Raw genomic sequence first — 17,173 nt, 5'->3', positions numbered from 1 at the left:
TTACTGATAAAAGTACTTTATTGAGTGGAATGATACGTTTCCATCATGTGCAAAAAGAAAACAGATCAACAACATCAGAGCTGAAATGATTCAATTAGTCCAGCAACAGGAAATGAATAGGCAACAACTGATTATTCATTTAAAGGAATAGTTTGATGTTTTGGAAAAAGTGATTTCTTGCAGAAATTCAGATTGATACCACTCATGTCTGTACAGTAAATATGTGGCTTGAGTTAGCAGCCAGTTAGCTTAGCTTAGCTTAGCATAAAGACAGAAAATGGGGAAAGACAGCAAACTTCAGACTGCCCATAGGCAGTGAAAGTATGAATACCATAGTCGTAAAATACACAATTACAAGTAAAAATCCTCAATTCAAGATGTTAAAAGTACCTTATAAGCTAAATGTACTTAAAGATACGAGAGTACGAAACTTTTACATATAATTTTGACCCAGTTTCACTATAATTGAATTACTAGCCAACAGCTTAGGTCCATGTTCACTTCCTGTCGGCTGATTTCATGACATTCACAAAAATTGCAAAAAACCAACAACAACAAAAAAAAAACAGGGACACATTTGGGCTGTTAATGTTAATGTAAAAGTGAAATTGTCTGTACAGCAGTTTTTCTAAAAATGTCTCCCGAGACACCAGACAGCACAACGAGCTGCCTCTGGTGGCAACAGGCTTAAATGCAACAAATGTTTATTTATGTGTAAAAGTCACACACTGCAGCTTTTAAGTACCAAAAGAAAACATTCTCATTCTACAAAATAACATCTTTCAAAGCGTTACATTTTAAGATTGTAGTTAATCAGTGTGAAGCCAATTTTATACAACTTTTGTATGAAGAAAATAACGATAAACATCAAATAAATGTAGTGGAGTAAAAAGAACAATAATTCCTCTGAAATGCAGTGTGTCAGATTTACTTATGTTATGTACTTTTGTAAAAGTACTTAATTATATTCCCCCATTGTCCAAATGTAGCACAATCCACCAACCAGCTCACTCTTGATTTCTTTTTTTATCCCTACAAAAACTAATGTAAGAGTAAAAATGACAACTTGACGTTTTATGTCGGGTCATGTGCTGTAATATTTCTTGGCTGGCACACAGGAACATGCACAGTTCGGTGCATAGCCTCCAGTAAAAAAGCAAATTGTCTTTTACATTTCAGTTTCTACTTTATGCTAAGCTAACCAGCTGCTGGCTCCAGACACGAGAGATGCATCAAGCCTTTCAGCTTTCTCTCCCGCTGCAAGAAATTATTATATTTTGCAAAATGTCAAACTATTCCCTTAAGTATTCATGAAGCAAACATTTAAAATATTCCACAGATTTCACCTTGTCAAATGTGAGGATTTCTGCTTTTCTCTGGTTTTTTTTATCACTGCCAGTTGAATATCTTTGGGTTTTGAACTGTTGTTTGTATTGAGTAAATGTTACCCTCGACTCTGGGAACTTATGATTGACAATGTTCACTCTTTTATAGGCCGAACAATTAATCTAAAGTGAAAATAGCCAGTCGTCACAGCCCCAAATTACATACTATGACTCAAAAATATGACTGTTGTGCACAGCCATTTGAGTGTCTAGAAAACCAACGCATATCTTTGTTACAGCACAAAGTCAGCAGCAGGACTCTCAGTACAGTAGCATCACTCCTGCAGCTGTTTGTGATGTATGAAAAGTAATCTCGTCCTCGTCTCCCCCGAGGAAACGTGTTGTCAAACATGTCCTCGTGGTGTGAGCACCTTTGTATCTGACCCGCTGCATCCCTCCTCTCATTACTCACATTGCAGTGATGAGGGCAAAATCAATAAAGACTTAGCACCAGGATGTATCGCTAAGATAACCACACGTCTCAACACTTTCCACAGACCGACACCTGATTCTTATTCATGATAGAGAGTGAGAAGAGGGAAAAATAGAGGATCTCGGAGAAAAGAAGGGGCAGTCTACAAGCAGCATATACTCCATCAAATGAGAGGAGAGTGCACATAAAACACGATCGAGAGCGAGAGAGGAGAAGACTGACAGATCACATACTCATCAGTTTAACAAAAAAACGGTGTAATTCTCCTGCGAGGCGATTCAGGCAGCGGCAGCAGATGAATACTGTATAGTAGGATGGATGGCGCTGCTGCATCCCTGCTTTCGATTTTAATCTCCCACTTGTCTTGTGTGACATGGCTGTGCATTTACATGGAAATCCTGCTTGTAGCTATATAAATCGCGCTATTAAGTGGTGACAGAGCCGACAAAGCCTTATGATACTTACGAACGGGGCCGAGCAGGTGCACACACATGAGATAAAAACCTCCCAGTTAATGTTACACACTTGTCATTTAGCTGGGAAGAGCTGAATTGCAAAGTGTGACTGGGGTGAGCTTACAATGCACACATCTGACAGGCAGTAGAAATGAAAGTCAGGGAAGTGTTTCATACCTGCTTTTAAGAAGTCTTTGTTGCGCGACAGAGGGATCTTAAGAATCTCATCTGACTTGACCTCCTCAATCTTTGAAAACTGCAGATGAGTATGAATCTGAATAGTGATGATTCACACTTCAAACAGCCAAATTTAACTACACTATTATTAGTATTCAGCCTCCAGCTTAGTACACAGCTCTCTCTCCAGCACTGTATTGTTAGGTACGGGCATTGTTATGGTGCTTTTCTTTCAGTGACCTGTAAGCAGTGAATCCTGCATAGATCCTTCGTCCAGCTTTGTGGAGAGCTAAAACTCAAGTTTTGTATCCTCAGGGTACACACACTCACACAAAGACAAGAAGGAGCCACAGTATGAAACAGTGCATGCATGCATTGAGAGTGGAGTGTGTAATGATGTTGCCGCCTTGTATAAACTGTACAAGGTTGTACAAGTGATGTACAACTTTGAACTGGTTCACCTCAGTAAACAGAACACACTGCTGGAGCTGGAGAAATGTTCAGAACAAATGTCCAGCAGGATCAACAAGACTCAGTCTTCATGTATTCGTCTTGTTATGTTTTATCCTCTCCGTTTAAGGTCCAGCTGGCCTCAATGCAAATGTTCCCCTATCTTAAGTCTTTCTTGGATGAATCCCTAAGTATTTTTCTTCACCACAATACAGGTCACGTCTTCTGGGGCACCAGTGGCGCCGCTGTGACCGTCCCCTCCAGCGTCCGGTTGGCTGGGAGAGGCGGGGGGCTCCAGTCCGGCTGGTAGAAGTGGATGTCAAAAGTCCGAGCCCAGTTAGCGAAGACCCGCTTCTCCGTGATGAAGCGGTGGTGGCTGCCCCGCCGCCCGCGCTCATGAGAAATGTACATGGCGCACTCGTCTGGACCACGTGGCTCGTAGTAGTGGTAAGGGACGGAGTGGTGCTGAGGCTCCCTGCAGGGGCAGTGAGAGAGGAGAGACAGTTGACATTTAAAAGCGCTTTAATGAGTCACTTGAGTTTCATGTGACACCACGGAGTGTTTTTTCATTTTGTGGCGAGAGAGGGACTGATCTGCATTCATTTGTTTCTGTGCATGGATTACACAACCAAATTTGGCTCATTTTAATAACTTTTAAATGCCACATGCAACTCAACACTAAATTAAAAAGCCAAATGAAGAAACAAAGTCTGAGGGTGAATAATGAAAGTGCTAAAAATGGAGCCCAGCTAAGGACGGCATTTTATCGCCACGCTAACACACTGTATGTTCAAATTGTGCCTAATGCTAAACCTGCGGTACTGCTGCAGCTTTATGAAGAACCACTCACACACTGCGCTTCCTCTGGTCCTGAGCAAAACATTTACCATGACATAGTTGCATCGTACACCCAAGTCATTCCCAAATATGCACATTGGTTTCGATTGCACCAAATCAAACACTGTACGTCCTTGGCTTCCCACCAACACACAAGTAGATCGGCTCAGCGGTTCTCAAGATATGTGAAGGACACACAGACAGAGATTCTTTGCTTCATTGTTAGATGTTCCCATTCAGAACGTGACCGAACGCGATTGTTGTCTCTTTTTCACAATAAGTCATCCGTAAAGAAACATTTGCCACTCATTCAGTGTGCATAGTTGTTTGTGAGTTTGTTTTTCTTTTATTCCCTCAGTAAGTTTATTTTTTACACAATTTGTCCTTGAATTCTGTTAAAGAAAATACATTGCTCACACACTGCAACCTGATCTGTGTATAATGCACTGTTCTATATACAGGCTTCGTACAGCTTTAGAAGAGTGAAATTCAATGCCCTTCAACCAAACACTTTTGAAGCCTTTATAGTCAAATTTGTAATGCAATTAATAAATAAACTTTACAGAATTCCTTATACCCACAGCAAATGACATATGTTATTTGTTTATTTTACTAGCTGGTCATATTAACTTTTATTTTTTCCAAACCTTTATATATTTTATAAGATATCTGCAAAACTATTTAATACTGTTATATATCTTAGAATAATTCATACTGTACTATTTACTGTTTTTCACATTCTAATTATTTAAATTAGATTCTGTACATTACTTTGCATTTCTTTCAATGAGATTCTAAACTGCATTTGTTTGTATTAGTACCTGCCCTCTGTGGAAAGACAATCTAATCGAATTAATTAATCACAATACCATGTTTTTGAACAAATTAATCTAAGATATATATATATAAATATATTTTTGTAAAACTGAGAAGCCAGGCCCTGATTTGTTTATTCTATACTTCAGAGACTTCAAATTGTATTTTCTCCAAGAAGAAGAAAATCTCAAGAAGATTAGAAGAATCACAAGATTTTTCTTTTGTGTCTTTGCCCAGGTATCATACGCAGCAGATCTGATGATGGTGAAACTTTTGGCAAAGGTGAAACTGTAATTGTTCAGTGATCTAAGGTCCATGCACTAAGTAGTAATACAACGTCATGAAGTGGCATTTTACCAACATGTTCTAGCACTTTCAATACTGCAGTAATTTAGGCTTCAGACACAGGGCCACTAAAAGGAAAATTAAATGTCCAAACCCTCTGTAAGTCTGTAAGAAGTCCTTAAGAATATGTGTTGTTCTTGAGAAGAATAAAAAAGTTGCAGCAGAGCAGCATCTTGACAACATAGAAAACAATTCCAGGAACTGAATGAATAAAAAAACAAACGAGAAAGGACAAGGGCATCAAAAAACACTCACATCGTATCAGGATGTTTGGATGGATCGGTTATTTATTAATGATTTGACTTTATCTCTGTCTACCCTTCATGTCCATAAAACATATTTGACATGACGTTTGAGAAAAATGTTTTTTGGATTCTCCGTTGGATCACATCCAGTGAGATCTACGGACTTTGACGACTGAAAGGATTGCCAAATATCAGCCTAAGCAAACCATTCGCTCACATTCCCTCCTCATTATCATCAAAATCGAATTTGTGCCTAAACCCAAAATAAAAAATAATGATTTGATCAATCAGAACCAGGGACAAAGATATACTGACCATTTTACAGTTTGTTCTTTTTTTATTGAGGAATCTAATAAGATTTGTTCTTGTCCAATAAAATCCCCCAATTAAAGCGTTGGCTGAGACGGATGAGACGTGAGCTGTAATTTCAAACCATTAAACTCCGCTAATGAGGCTGGATGAGTGTGTTGCTATAGGAGCGAGCCAGAGTCGGAACGGGGCGATGTATCCCACAGTCCTTTGCATCAGTCATGCTGTTGTAAACTACTACTTTTGTTCTGAGATTCATGGAAAGTGGACACTGCTGAAAAGTTCCATGGCAGCTCACAGTTAGTCTGACCTGGATGCTTTCATCTATTTGTCGTGGCTACACTTTGCTCTAAAGTTAGCGTCCATTTGTGTTTGATTGCAGAAAGTGGTTTACTATATAGTACTAGTAATATATAGTTAAATGGAAAGTTCAGTTAGCTGATCTACCGCTGCCTCTGTTAGTTAGTTTCTATGTGTTATTGTGTGACTTTGGTGAACTAACCCTTTATAAGAAGCAAAGTCACACAATAACACAACCGAGCTAACCCATCAAGGCAGCAGCTCCTTTTTGGATATAGCATAATAGACCTTATTCTTCTTCACTTTTTTGGATATACCATATACGATATTGTGTTTTTTTAATACATTTTTGGGCAGATTTTTACTTTAATATGTATCAACAGTCTATAATAAGACCAATTAAAGCATTTCGGGACATTTTATGAACTGAAGTTATTTTTTTCCCCAAAGATTATAGCATAACGTATCAACAAGCTATCAATGTCCAATTTTAGGAATTATGGGCATTTTATACTACAGTATGACTTTTTTTCTTCAATTTCTGGACATCCTGTTTTTATCATTTTGGACAAATTTACTCTAAAATGTATCAACTACATTAAAAAACTATTAAAAGACAATTTTCAGCATTTCGGGGAATTTTAAAATCTGACCTTTTTTTGAAAAAACGGCATACTATAGTATGAAGATTTTGGATCAGTGTGTAAGACAAATCATCACAATAAGACAAAATGACATAAAATAAAATTTCATCTGAAAATCCATTTTGCAATGTGTTTCATTGTCTCTGATGCTGATCTGTGGTTCAGGAGAGTGCCTGATAAAATAAAGGTTGCATATATAAATTAGGGTTTTGAACCAAGTTTTTGTCAAGGAGCATTAAAAACATGTTTGTTTCTCCTTTAATTTGTCATCCAATTGTATGTCAGTGACCAGTTATGGAAAAAATACAAAAATGTTAGTATTATCGGCAAAATTTACTAATACATTAAAAAGTGAAAAACTCTTTTTTTTTTTAAAGGAAAGAGGAATCATCACTGTGAAATGATTTTGGGCGATGACGTTCGTGGCATTATCCCTGATGTTAGCGCATCTCCATACTGAATAATCCAGAATGTCTGATGAACAAGGCCTGTTTTATCTCATACAGTAGTGTTCAAAATAATAGCAGTCCAATGTGACTAACCAGATGAATCCAGGTTCTTAGTATATTTTTTATTGCTACATGGCAAACAAGGTACCAGTAGGTGCAGTAGATTCTCAGAAAACCAACAAGACCCAGCATTGGTGATATGCAGCTCTTAAGGCTGTGCAATTAGTTGAAAGGGGTGTGTTCAAAATATAGCAGAGTCTGCCGTTGACTTTACAAACACAAAACTATTTTGTACAAACTTTTTTGTTTCTAGGATTTAGCGATCCTGTGATCACTAAACTAATATTTAGTTGTATGACCACAGTTTTTTTTTTATAACTGCTTCACATCTGTGTGGCATGGAGTCAACCAACTTGAGGCACCTTTCAGCTGTTATTCCACTCCAAGATTCTTTAACAACATTCCACAATTTATTTACATTTCTTGGTTTTGCTTCAGAAACAGCATTTTTGATGTCAGCCCACAAGTTCTCAATTGGATTCAGGTCTGGGGATTGGGCTGGCCACTCCATAACGTCAATGTTGTTTTGGAACCAAGATTTTGCTGGTTTACTAGTGTGTTTGGGGTCATTGTCTTGTTGAAACACCCATTTCAAGGGCATGTCCTCTTCAGCATAAGGCAACATGACCTCTTCAAGTATTCTGACATATGCAAACTGATCCATGATCCCTGGTATGTGATAAATAGGCCCAACACCATAGTAGGAGAAACATGCCCATATCATGATGCTTCACTGTCTTCACTGTGTACTGTGGCTTGAGTTCAGAGTTTGGGGCTCGTCTCACAAACTGTCTGCGGCCCTTGGACCCAAAAAGAACAATTTTACTCTCATCAGTCCACAAAATGTTCCTCCATTTCTCTTTAGGCCAGTTGATGTGTTCTTGTAATTGTAACCTCTTCTGCACATGCCTGTTTTTTAACAGAGGGACTGTGCGGGGGATTCTTGTAAATAGATTGGCTTCACACAGACGTCTTCTAACTGTCACAGCACTTCCAGGTAACTCCAGACTGTCTTTGATCATCCTGGAGCTGATCATTGGCTGAGCCTTTGCCATTCTGATTATTCTTCCATCCATTTAGATGGTTGTCTTCCGTTTTCTGCCACGTGTCTCTGGTTTTGCTGTCCATTTTAAAGCATTGGAGATCATTTTAGCTGAACAGCCTATAATTGTTTGCACCTCTTTATAAGTTTCCCCCTCTCCAATCAACTTTTTAATCAAAGTACGCTGTTCTTCTGAACAATGTCTTGAACGACCCATTTTCCTCAGGCTTTCAAAGAGAAATGCATGTTCAACAAGTGCTGGCTTCATCCTTAAATAGAGGCCACCTGATTCACACCTGTTTTTTCACAAAATTGATGACCTCACTGATTGAATGCCACACTGCTATTTTTTTGAACACACCCCTTTCAACTAATTGCCGAATTGCACAGCCTTAAGAGCTGCATATCACTAATGCTGGGTCTTGTTGGTTTTCTGAGAGTCTACTGCACCTACTGGTACCTTGTCTGCCATGTAGCAATAAAAAATATACTAAAAACCTGGATTAATTTGGTTAGTCACATTGGACTGCTATTATATTAAACACTACTGTATTCATCCAAGAAATAAAGCTTTCTTGTATCCCATCTTTGGGAAATACGATGACTATCTTTTGCAAGGCCTCAGGAGCCAAAAATAAATGTACTTTCTGGTGATCTGCTGGATGTTGTTTTTGACTCTGCAAAGGATGAATAAATAAAAAAAGGGGCAATTGGGGGTGTTGTATGGTGTGCCAAATAAAATAAATACAACAGCGAAGGTGGACAAAGTTGTCCGATAAATGGTTGGAGGGCAAGCAGTTTGAGCCACAGCTGAGGGCGATCTCTGGGAAAAACAATGAGGTGCAAGGTAACTGCTCTTTGTGTCGGGGGGACTAAGTGCAGCCTTGGATGGGGATCAATGCTGTCTGGTCCCATATGGTAAGTGCTCGCCACACAGCAGCTATAAGATGCAGACAGCAGTGAGTCCTGTGAGGCGTCGGTGAGCTTCTCCATCACAAAAGAACATCCCAGAAAACACGACATACCACATTATGACTTTTTAATAGCTTTTTATGCCACATTATATTATTATACCATCACGTTTTTTAGTGAAATGTTGATGCCATACAGCACTTTTAGGTAAACTACACTGTGACCAATTAAAGACAAACATAACGAATACACTTTTATATGTATCAACAGGCTATGATAATCCAATAGTTTTTGGACATTTCATGACATGATGGTTTTCTGTCATTTTTGATTAGAACATACTATAATATGTATCAACTGACTATAAAAGGACCATTAAGCATTTTCGGGGCATTTTAAAATTTTTACCTTCTTTTATTACTTTTTTTTTTCTTCAATTTTTGGACATCCCATAATATGGTGTTTTGGAAAGATTATACATTAATATGTATCAACAGGCTATAATAATTTAAATTTTAGAAACTTAGGGCATTTTAAAATTTTATGACCTTTTTTAAAATGTTTCTACATACGGCGTTATTTTTTTATTTTTGGACATTCAGCGGTTCTCACACTTTGCCATGCCAAGGACCCCCATATAGCATTAGCCTCCAGAGGGGACCCCCTTGTTGCAATTTAAAAAAAATAACATGTACATTTTGATGGCAAATATCAAAAATCAAACATACAGTTCTCAATATATTTTCAAGTTTTTTACATTTTTGACATACTATACTATGGCACTTTTTAAATTTTTGAACATACTATAATTGGTGTTTTTTTTAGACATGCTATACACATATACACATATTTATGGCATAATATACTAGTCATATTTCACTCTGACCCACTGTGCAAGATGTTTGTGATGGCCACAAACTGGAGCAAAGAAAGGCTTCTGCACAGAAATAAATATTTTTTAAAAATTAATAGTTTCAATATTTTTAATTGTGGTCTGTTTGACTGGATTACTTTTTGTTTTACTAATATTCAGGCCATTTAGGCATTCTGAAACCATCTCCAGCTACACAAACATTTTATTTTTCAGCTGCCTGAATATATTTACAGTTTTAATCCTTCTCCTCAGGTGGACGTGGTGCTATGAATTTCTATACACTTGATGTGGCTGCATACACAGCTTTAGTTTGAAAGCTCTCAGTGATGGTGCTTGTTGGTAAGCTGATGATAATGTTTTACATTCAGCTCCACTGTCTCACCTGCAGAAGTCAGGGGCAACCATGCCGTAGACATTGATCCTATCGCACAGCTCCAGGGCGATGGTCATAGTGAACCAGCCGGTACTCAGCCAGGAGTTTGATATCCTTCTGCAGAGAAGAAAAGGAGGAGGAGGAGGAGGGGGAGGAGGAGGAGAAGAAGACAGTGAGATGGATTTCATGCGTGGGAGATCAGAGGAATAAAAAATGTACCATATCTGATTTTTTTTAGAATGTGATTAACTGGGATAGATAATCAGAAAATCTCACCTCGGCATATTATGGCAGAATAAAGATTTATCTAAATCCAGAGGTCGATTTTTCTGACTGCAAGATCATTCAAGTTCCCTCGCAGCTTCATTAAAATACAGATCCATGCTACATATCGACTGATACAAATGAACCCTGTCAAATAATCAAACCCTTAATCAGAAAGCAGTCTTGGTGTGCAGATAGTTGAAATGCCGAAGCTTTAGCCGCAGAACGATCTGCCCGATCTCACACTGCAGTTTAAGCACGTAGAAATAAGCACAAATCACAGTTTTCTGTCTTATGAAAGAAATATGAAATTCTTTTTACACTGCATTAGAAAATCTCTCTAAATTTAAATGTCCGTCAGAGTGGTCTCTCTCATAGGGTTGCTGTCAGATGAAAAAACATCACAGTCTGACTAGCATAAATTTTTTAATGATCCCTTGTTGGTTTTGAATAGATTTAATGGGCTCCAGAGTCATAAAACTTGCACCACTTCAAAGGACCATGGAAACCTTCAGTTTAAACTGAAAATACAGTTAACTTAAACCAAACAAAAGTAAGTTTCACACTTTGATCCAGGGGTCTTTAAACTTAATTAAATAATGAAAATTGTTACAATAAGAACATTTTAAAATATATATAAAATACACTAAAATGTTTATCAAAAGCTCCCTTCATTCAGGCTGCAGCAGTAAAATACAGAATATCCTTCAAAGTTACCTTTAGAGGATTTTAATTAACAACCTTACATTTATGACATGCCAATGTGTGTTAAGAATGTGTTTTGTAGACTTCATAGTTAATTAACTGCAAACCATTAATGGAATTATAAATCACACAAGCTGCTTCCGCCCAGTAGAGGTTTAAAAGAGCGCACTGTTGCTCTGTCTACCACTCTTAAAGAAAAAATATCTTAAAGGGACAGTTCATGCCAAAATCAAAGATACATATTTTTTGTACTGTATAGGGATTATACTAAAAAGGAAATAGTTCCTCCATGAAGCTGCTCCGGGTTGAATTGTTTCTAGAAAGAGAAATTGCTGTTTTGTTATCAAAAATTATTTTCTGGCATGTTGACCACATAATGTGCTAGCAGCTATGGGCTGCAGACAACAGGAGCCTCTGTGTAGATTCATCACTGCAAAGAACGAGACACAATGTGCATACAAAATAATTTTGTCAGATTTGTAAGTATGTCTGGTTCTGTTTTAAATCTTTATGGAGCTGGGTGCACATGCACAAGTCCAGTTTTCAATCCAACAGGTAATCATGAATGAATGTTAAAAAAAAACTTGTCATTGAGAAGAACAGCAAAGAAGATGTGCAATTTCAGCCGTGATACTACACACAGCTGGGGCTAGTTATAGCGCCCATACCACTAATTCATCTTCCTGCAATACTATTATACTATGACATCATTCTGGCATACTATACTATGACTTTTTGTATGACATTTTTTTGGCGATCGAACTAAACTATATATTTTCAATTAAACTTTTTGGCATACATAATATAACTCTTTATGGCATACTTTACTATGACGACATTTTCAACGTATTATTCTGAGGCATTTTAAGGCTTTTTGGACAAACTATAATATGGTGTATATATATTTTTGCACATACTATATTACCATGATCAAAGCGTTTTAAGGCATTTTTTTAGACAAACTAATCTATGACCGCCTTCCAAATATTTTTGTTGTGATACTATACTATAACATACATAGTACATCAAAAGTTTTATGGCTTAGTATACTATGACATTTTTATGGCCTTTTTGGCATACAATGACATTTTAAATGGAAACTCTATGGCAAAATTTTTCAAGCATTGTGTGCACTTAATTGCGTACTTCTGTACTTACAGTTGCTATTTTGAGTGTCTGAGGTTTGTGCACCGCGAGTACCTACAGAAAATATGTTTTTTTGATTTCAGGGTGGACTGACGCTTTAACAACTATTAAACACACTTCCATTAAGAAATGTTATGATCATCAGAGGATGAATTTGGGATGCCCTGGCTTTTAATTTTTTGGGGGGTTTTGAGTGAAATATTTTGACTACTTGACATGTATTGCCGTGAAATTTGACTGCAGAAATTCAGAATCTATTGGAGCATTGAGTACTGGCATTCCCATCTGCTGTTTAGTGCAAATGTTAGCATGCTAACACACTAAACTGAGATAACGAACATGTTAAATATAACTGTACCTGCTAAACATCAGCAGCCCCGTTACTAGTAGCATGTTAGCATGCTGATGTTAGCTTAAAACAGCACTCTGCCTGCAGTAAACCATGGATATATGATGAGAACTGGATACGGCACCGCCCCTAGCATCACAGACATTTTTTTCAGATGGCAAAGTGCAGAAATGCAATGAAATCCAAAGAGATATGTGTCAAACTGTTGGCAGGACAACTTAAACTGCAAAGAAGGTCAATAATTAAATTGAATTTGATCCAAGGAGGTCTTATATGTGTTAAACTTTGCTCAAGCTGAGAGAGGCCATTTAAAAAATGTGAAAAGTTTATGTGCCACTGAATTTGCACTCCTAAATATTCAGTCAACTGCATAAACAAAAAGGGAACCTTGAAGCTTGAAAAATTCTTTTGCCATACACAGCAGGCAAGTGATTCTTATTGGACTGAACCAAAAACCAAAATCAGTTCCTATTATGCAGCACATCCATGGTGCTAGTGCTGCCTCAGAGAGCTGTTAGTCAAGTCAATTTTATTTAAACAGCACCAAATCAAAGCAGAAAGTTATCACTTCATATAGAGCAGGTCTAAACCATACTTTTTAACTTATACTCGCTCTCTTGCTCGCTGTTGTTCTCTCAAAGCGGTACTGACAGAAAACTTGATGATGTTGATCTCTGGCTCGTTGGCCTGCAGCCACGGCTCTAATCACTGCCAAGCACAGCCATGCAGGAGGTTTAGCTGCTGTGGTCCAAAGCACTTCTGGAACAATCAGTATTCATCAAATCAATTCATGAATTAGTTTGAGTGAAAAAATGCATCACAACTGTTCTCGTTCCCTCGCACCCAGTGTGGAAATATTCAAGTGTGAGCTGATGGAACACCGTGCAGCGTGGATAAATCTGACTCCTTCAGCTGAATCAGACACAGCTGTGCATCTCGTCATGCTCCCCCTGCCGCACAGCTGAACCTCATCTCGACTGGGATTGTGACTGGTGACCAGTGGATATGTTCATGCATCAGTTATCAGGTGCATTTTAAGATGGCTCCTTTTGGAAATATGGGAGCTTACAAGACGAATGCAAGTAAACCCTGCAACCTTAAATGTAATTGTTCTAACAGTAATTCATGAGAAATAAATAAATGAACAACGAGGAGGGAAAACAAAATGAATTCCACTCAGAGCACATTTACATTAAATTAACTTCCTCATTAAATCATTAAATATGTAGCATTTGACCATCACTTAATGATTGCCCAGATTGTTGAAGACTGGACTTTAAACTGGATTTTATTTGATTTTGCCCAGTTACTGAAAATGTGCTGGGAAGAAGAAACAGCACAAACAAATACACAAAGACTGCTTTATGGTACAGTGCCAAAACTTTCTAACTTGTTTGCTGAATAAAAGAAAAAGTGAAGGTTGATGGGAAAATTACTGTTGGCAGGGGCTGAAGATGATGGGCTGGCAAGTAGTACTTCTGGCATTTTATTATGAATATACTGAAATCTATTGTTTAAAAGATGTAACAGACTTGGACTGAAGTCAGACTGAGACTGCAGCCATGTTTGGGATTTATCTTTTTTGATAATGAACCAAACACAAAGTACAGCTTTAGTGGATTAATTTTGCAAGTATTTGGTTAAAAAACAAGTATTGAACAAGCTGAAAAAGTTATCCAGTACAACTGTATAAATGTGAACCCGATGGCTCTGAGAGAGGCATTTTTATAACAATCCAATAGCTTCAGAGACATTTGGGTCGACATTAGAAATGTCAAAGAAAACCAGAATCTATACAGAATTTGGTTCTAAACAATCTCAGATGTTGAGGTATTTCACTGGAGAAGTGAAAACTTTGGTCTGCTGGTGGAGCTGAATGAAACATCAGGGGATGAACACATTAATAAGATATCTTCCTCTTGGTAGAATGAATAATTGCACCAAATGTCACGGCAATCCATTCAATAATTGTTGAGTTATTTCAATCTTGACTGAAGTGGTGGACCAACTGACAGACACGCCAACCATCCACAGAGCCATGCTGCTAGTGTGGCTGAAAATAATTTGTTTTTGTTTTTTTAATGTAACTCTTAACTTAAAGAGGGCAGTTCACCCCCAAAAAATTAGACTACATATAATTTCTATTACCTGTAATGCTATTTACTAATCTATATTTTGGTGCGAGTTGTGCTGGTAGGCCTGTCACGATAACAATTTTTTTAGGATGATATATTTTCCCAGAAACTATGACGATAAACGATAGTATTATCAATGTATGGTTTTTTTTTAACGCCACTGATATAATGATATTAGATCATAATAATTCAATTACATCCTTTTTAGAGAAATTAACTTTTAATTCTCAAGAATATTGAACATTGGCATTGAAATGCTGGAAAGGCTGTTTGGTAAATGTACGTTTTTTTACACAATCATATCACCTATCAAAAGTCTGCAGCATTTCTCTAAACGCTGGTTTCTCAAACGTGTTGAATGGCTGCATCTCTTTCGCTATAAAGCGAGTAACGCTATCTGTGAGCGTGCGCCATGTTGCAGTCACGTTTATATTTGCATTCTTTGGCAAAGATTTTCTTAATTTAAAGTTGTTGGTTAGTGGAGGGCGCTCCATGTCCCGCGGCTCCCGCCCTGTTTTATCTTCCAGCTGAAGAAATTGGATGGGTGGTTTTGTTTTAAACTGACTTTGAGGTTTGTTGTGTTGCCACTTTTTTGTTGCGACTATCTTCATACAGATTTGACATCCCGGCTCGTTGATGTTAGCGGCTCTCCGCATTCATCTTGCTTGAATCCAAAATGTCCCATCAAGCCGCTGTGGCATCAAGCTTTTGAACTGATTCCATTTATGCCACTCAACTTTATGTAATTGTACAACTACAGCCATCGGAAAGCATTGCTTTGGGTACTTTGATACCTTTCTTTCTCTCTGCTTCACCTGCTTCAACGCTGTCCACACCGTCTGTGTTTGTGTGTGTGTGTGTGTGTGTGTGTGTGTGTGAGCCCTGCCTCCCCGCAAGTTGACTGACAGGAGAGGGAAAGCAGCAGTGCGACTGACTGTTGATGACTTATGTAAACAAACACGTATGAAAACGACAATTTATTGAAAACTATCGTGTCCATTTTTTAAAATCAAACAATAAGTCGATATATTGATTATCGAGACAGGCCTATGTGCTGTAGAGATATTCTGCCTTCTCTGCCTATTCTTGCCCATAAAGTTAATAAAGAACAATAATAATTATGTTTTTTCAGACACAATCCTCTGTCAAATGTGGTTTCATTTTCATTATTAAAGTTTTGAGAAGACATACACTTTATCTGTCAAGAATAAATCACACTGTCACAATTTTTATTCCAACTTTATGGGCGACCGTGTATAATAGAACTAGGTGGCAAAGCACCAAAATTTTAAAAACTTAACATATATGTCTCTTTTCATAAATTGTGACTAGTGGAGTAAATCATAAGTTTCATCACTACACGACATATGATTGGACAGAGATACGACATTTGCAATTATCACAAGTCTGCTGCAGTATGACATGGTTATACAAGCTAACAAATAACAACTGAATTATGATTTTACCATTTTATTTCTGAGCTCTTCTAGATATTTAAATGAAAAACAATACATTCTTTTTTGGAACAAAGAATAAAAATAGATTTTCTGTCCAAAGTGCAACATTGCATTTTAATGCAACTGTTTTTATGGGTTAACTTAAAGAGCCTGTGATGATCTTTTAATTATGAACATATACCTAGGGTTGCAAAAGTTGGGGAATTTTAAAGTTGGAAACTTTAGATTGAAATTAGCAGGAATTTATGGAAATTAAAGGGAATCTATGGGAATAAACTGGGAATTTACAAAATAAAAGGTTGGCCCTTAACAGGGAACTTAAATATAGTTGGGGAAAATACATTTTAGCATCATCTTGACTAAAACAACCAGGTTTCATGCAAGTACACTGCATTCCTCCATCACATGTTCATGTTCATGCAGTCGGATCGTTAAGCTATGAATCAATATATCGATGCATCTTTATACCCCTTATTGTGACCCAGTTACTCAATATGGAAGATGTTGATGTGAGCAGTCAGAACTCTTTTCTTTTTCCGACATGAAAATGGTCACAACATGGGGGCTGGACTAGTTGGGACAGCTTGGAATCAGAGGAGCTGTACCTCGCTGAGCCCATCTCCTAACACAAAGCTGCTCCTCAGACCCGGTTAAACAGAATCCTGCTGGAGGGCTGCACGCTGCTCTGAAGGAGATCTGACCAGTGACCTCCTGCAGGCCTGCAGGCGGCCTGAAGCAGGCGAAGGCAACAACAAGAAATTAAAAAGAAAGAAAAAAATTAAGAAAAAAAGAGGGGAAAAAAAGGGAAAACAAGCAAACCAACAAAAATAAAAAGGATAAATAATTCATAAAAATCCAGCCCGGACCCGGCTGTCCTGACCTGACCTGCCCTGCACCCATCAGCCCTCTTTGTTCCAGGATAGAGAGATAACCTCGGAGAGCATTGTTCTCTTTCTTTGGTTTACACTGTGTGCCCCCATATCTTTCACACAAAAAGCCCAATCACACACC

At 37.8% G+C, this 17,173-nt stretch overlaps 1 protein-coding gene across 1 annotated transcript in view; it reads right to left on the bottom strand.

Annotated features, from left to right (window-relative positions):
* st6galnac5a (ST6 (alpha-N-acetyl-neuraminyl-2,3-beta-galactosyl-1,3)-N-acetylgalactosaminide alpha-2,6-sialyltransferase 5a) overlaps window positions 1–17,173 on the bottom strand; it is a 61,122-nt gene continuing 43,949 nt past the window's right edge. The window contains exons 4-5 of the mRNA XM_059344678.1: window positions 10,116–10,223; window positions 1–3,375 (exon numbers count right to left, since the gene is read on the bottom strand). Coding sequence (XP_059200661.1) covers window positions 3,117–3,375; window positions 10,116–10,223 — 367 coding nt within the window. The 3' untranslated portion in view covers window positions 1–3,116. The remainder of the gene's footprint in view (window positions 3,376–10,115; window positions 10,224–17,173) is intronic.

Source organism: Centropristis striata, chromosome 11 (assembly GCF_030273125.1).
Source record: "Centropristis striata isolate RG_2023a ecotype Rhode Island chromosome 11, C.striata_1.0, whole genome shotgun sequence".
Taxonomy (NCBI): Eukaryota; Metazoa; Chordata; class Actinopteri; order Perciformes; family Serranidae; genus Centropristis; species Centropristis striata.
Note: the sequence above shows the minus strand (reverse complement) of the source record. Positions and strands in the feature narration are given on the sequence as shown.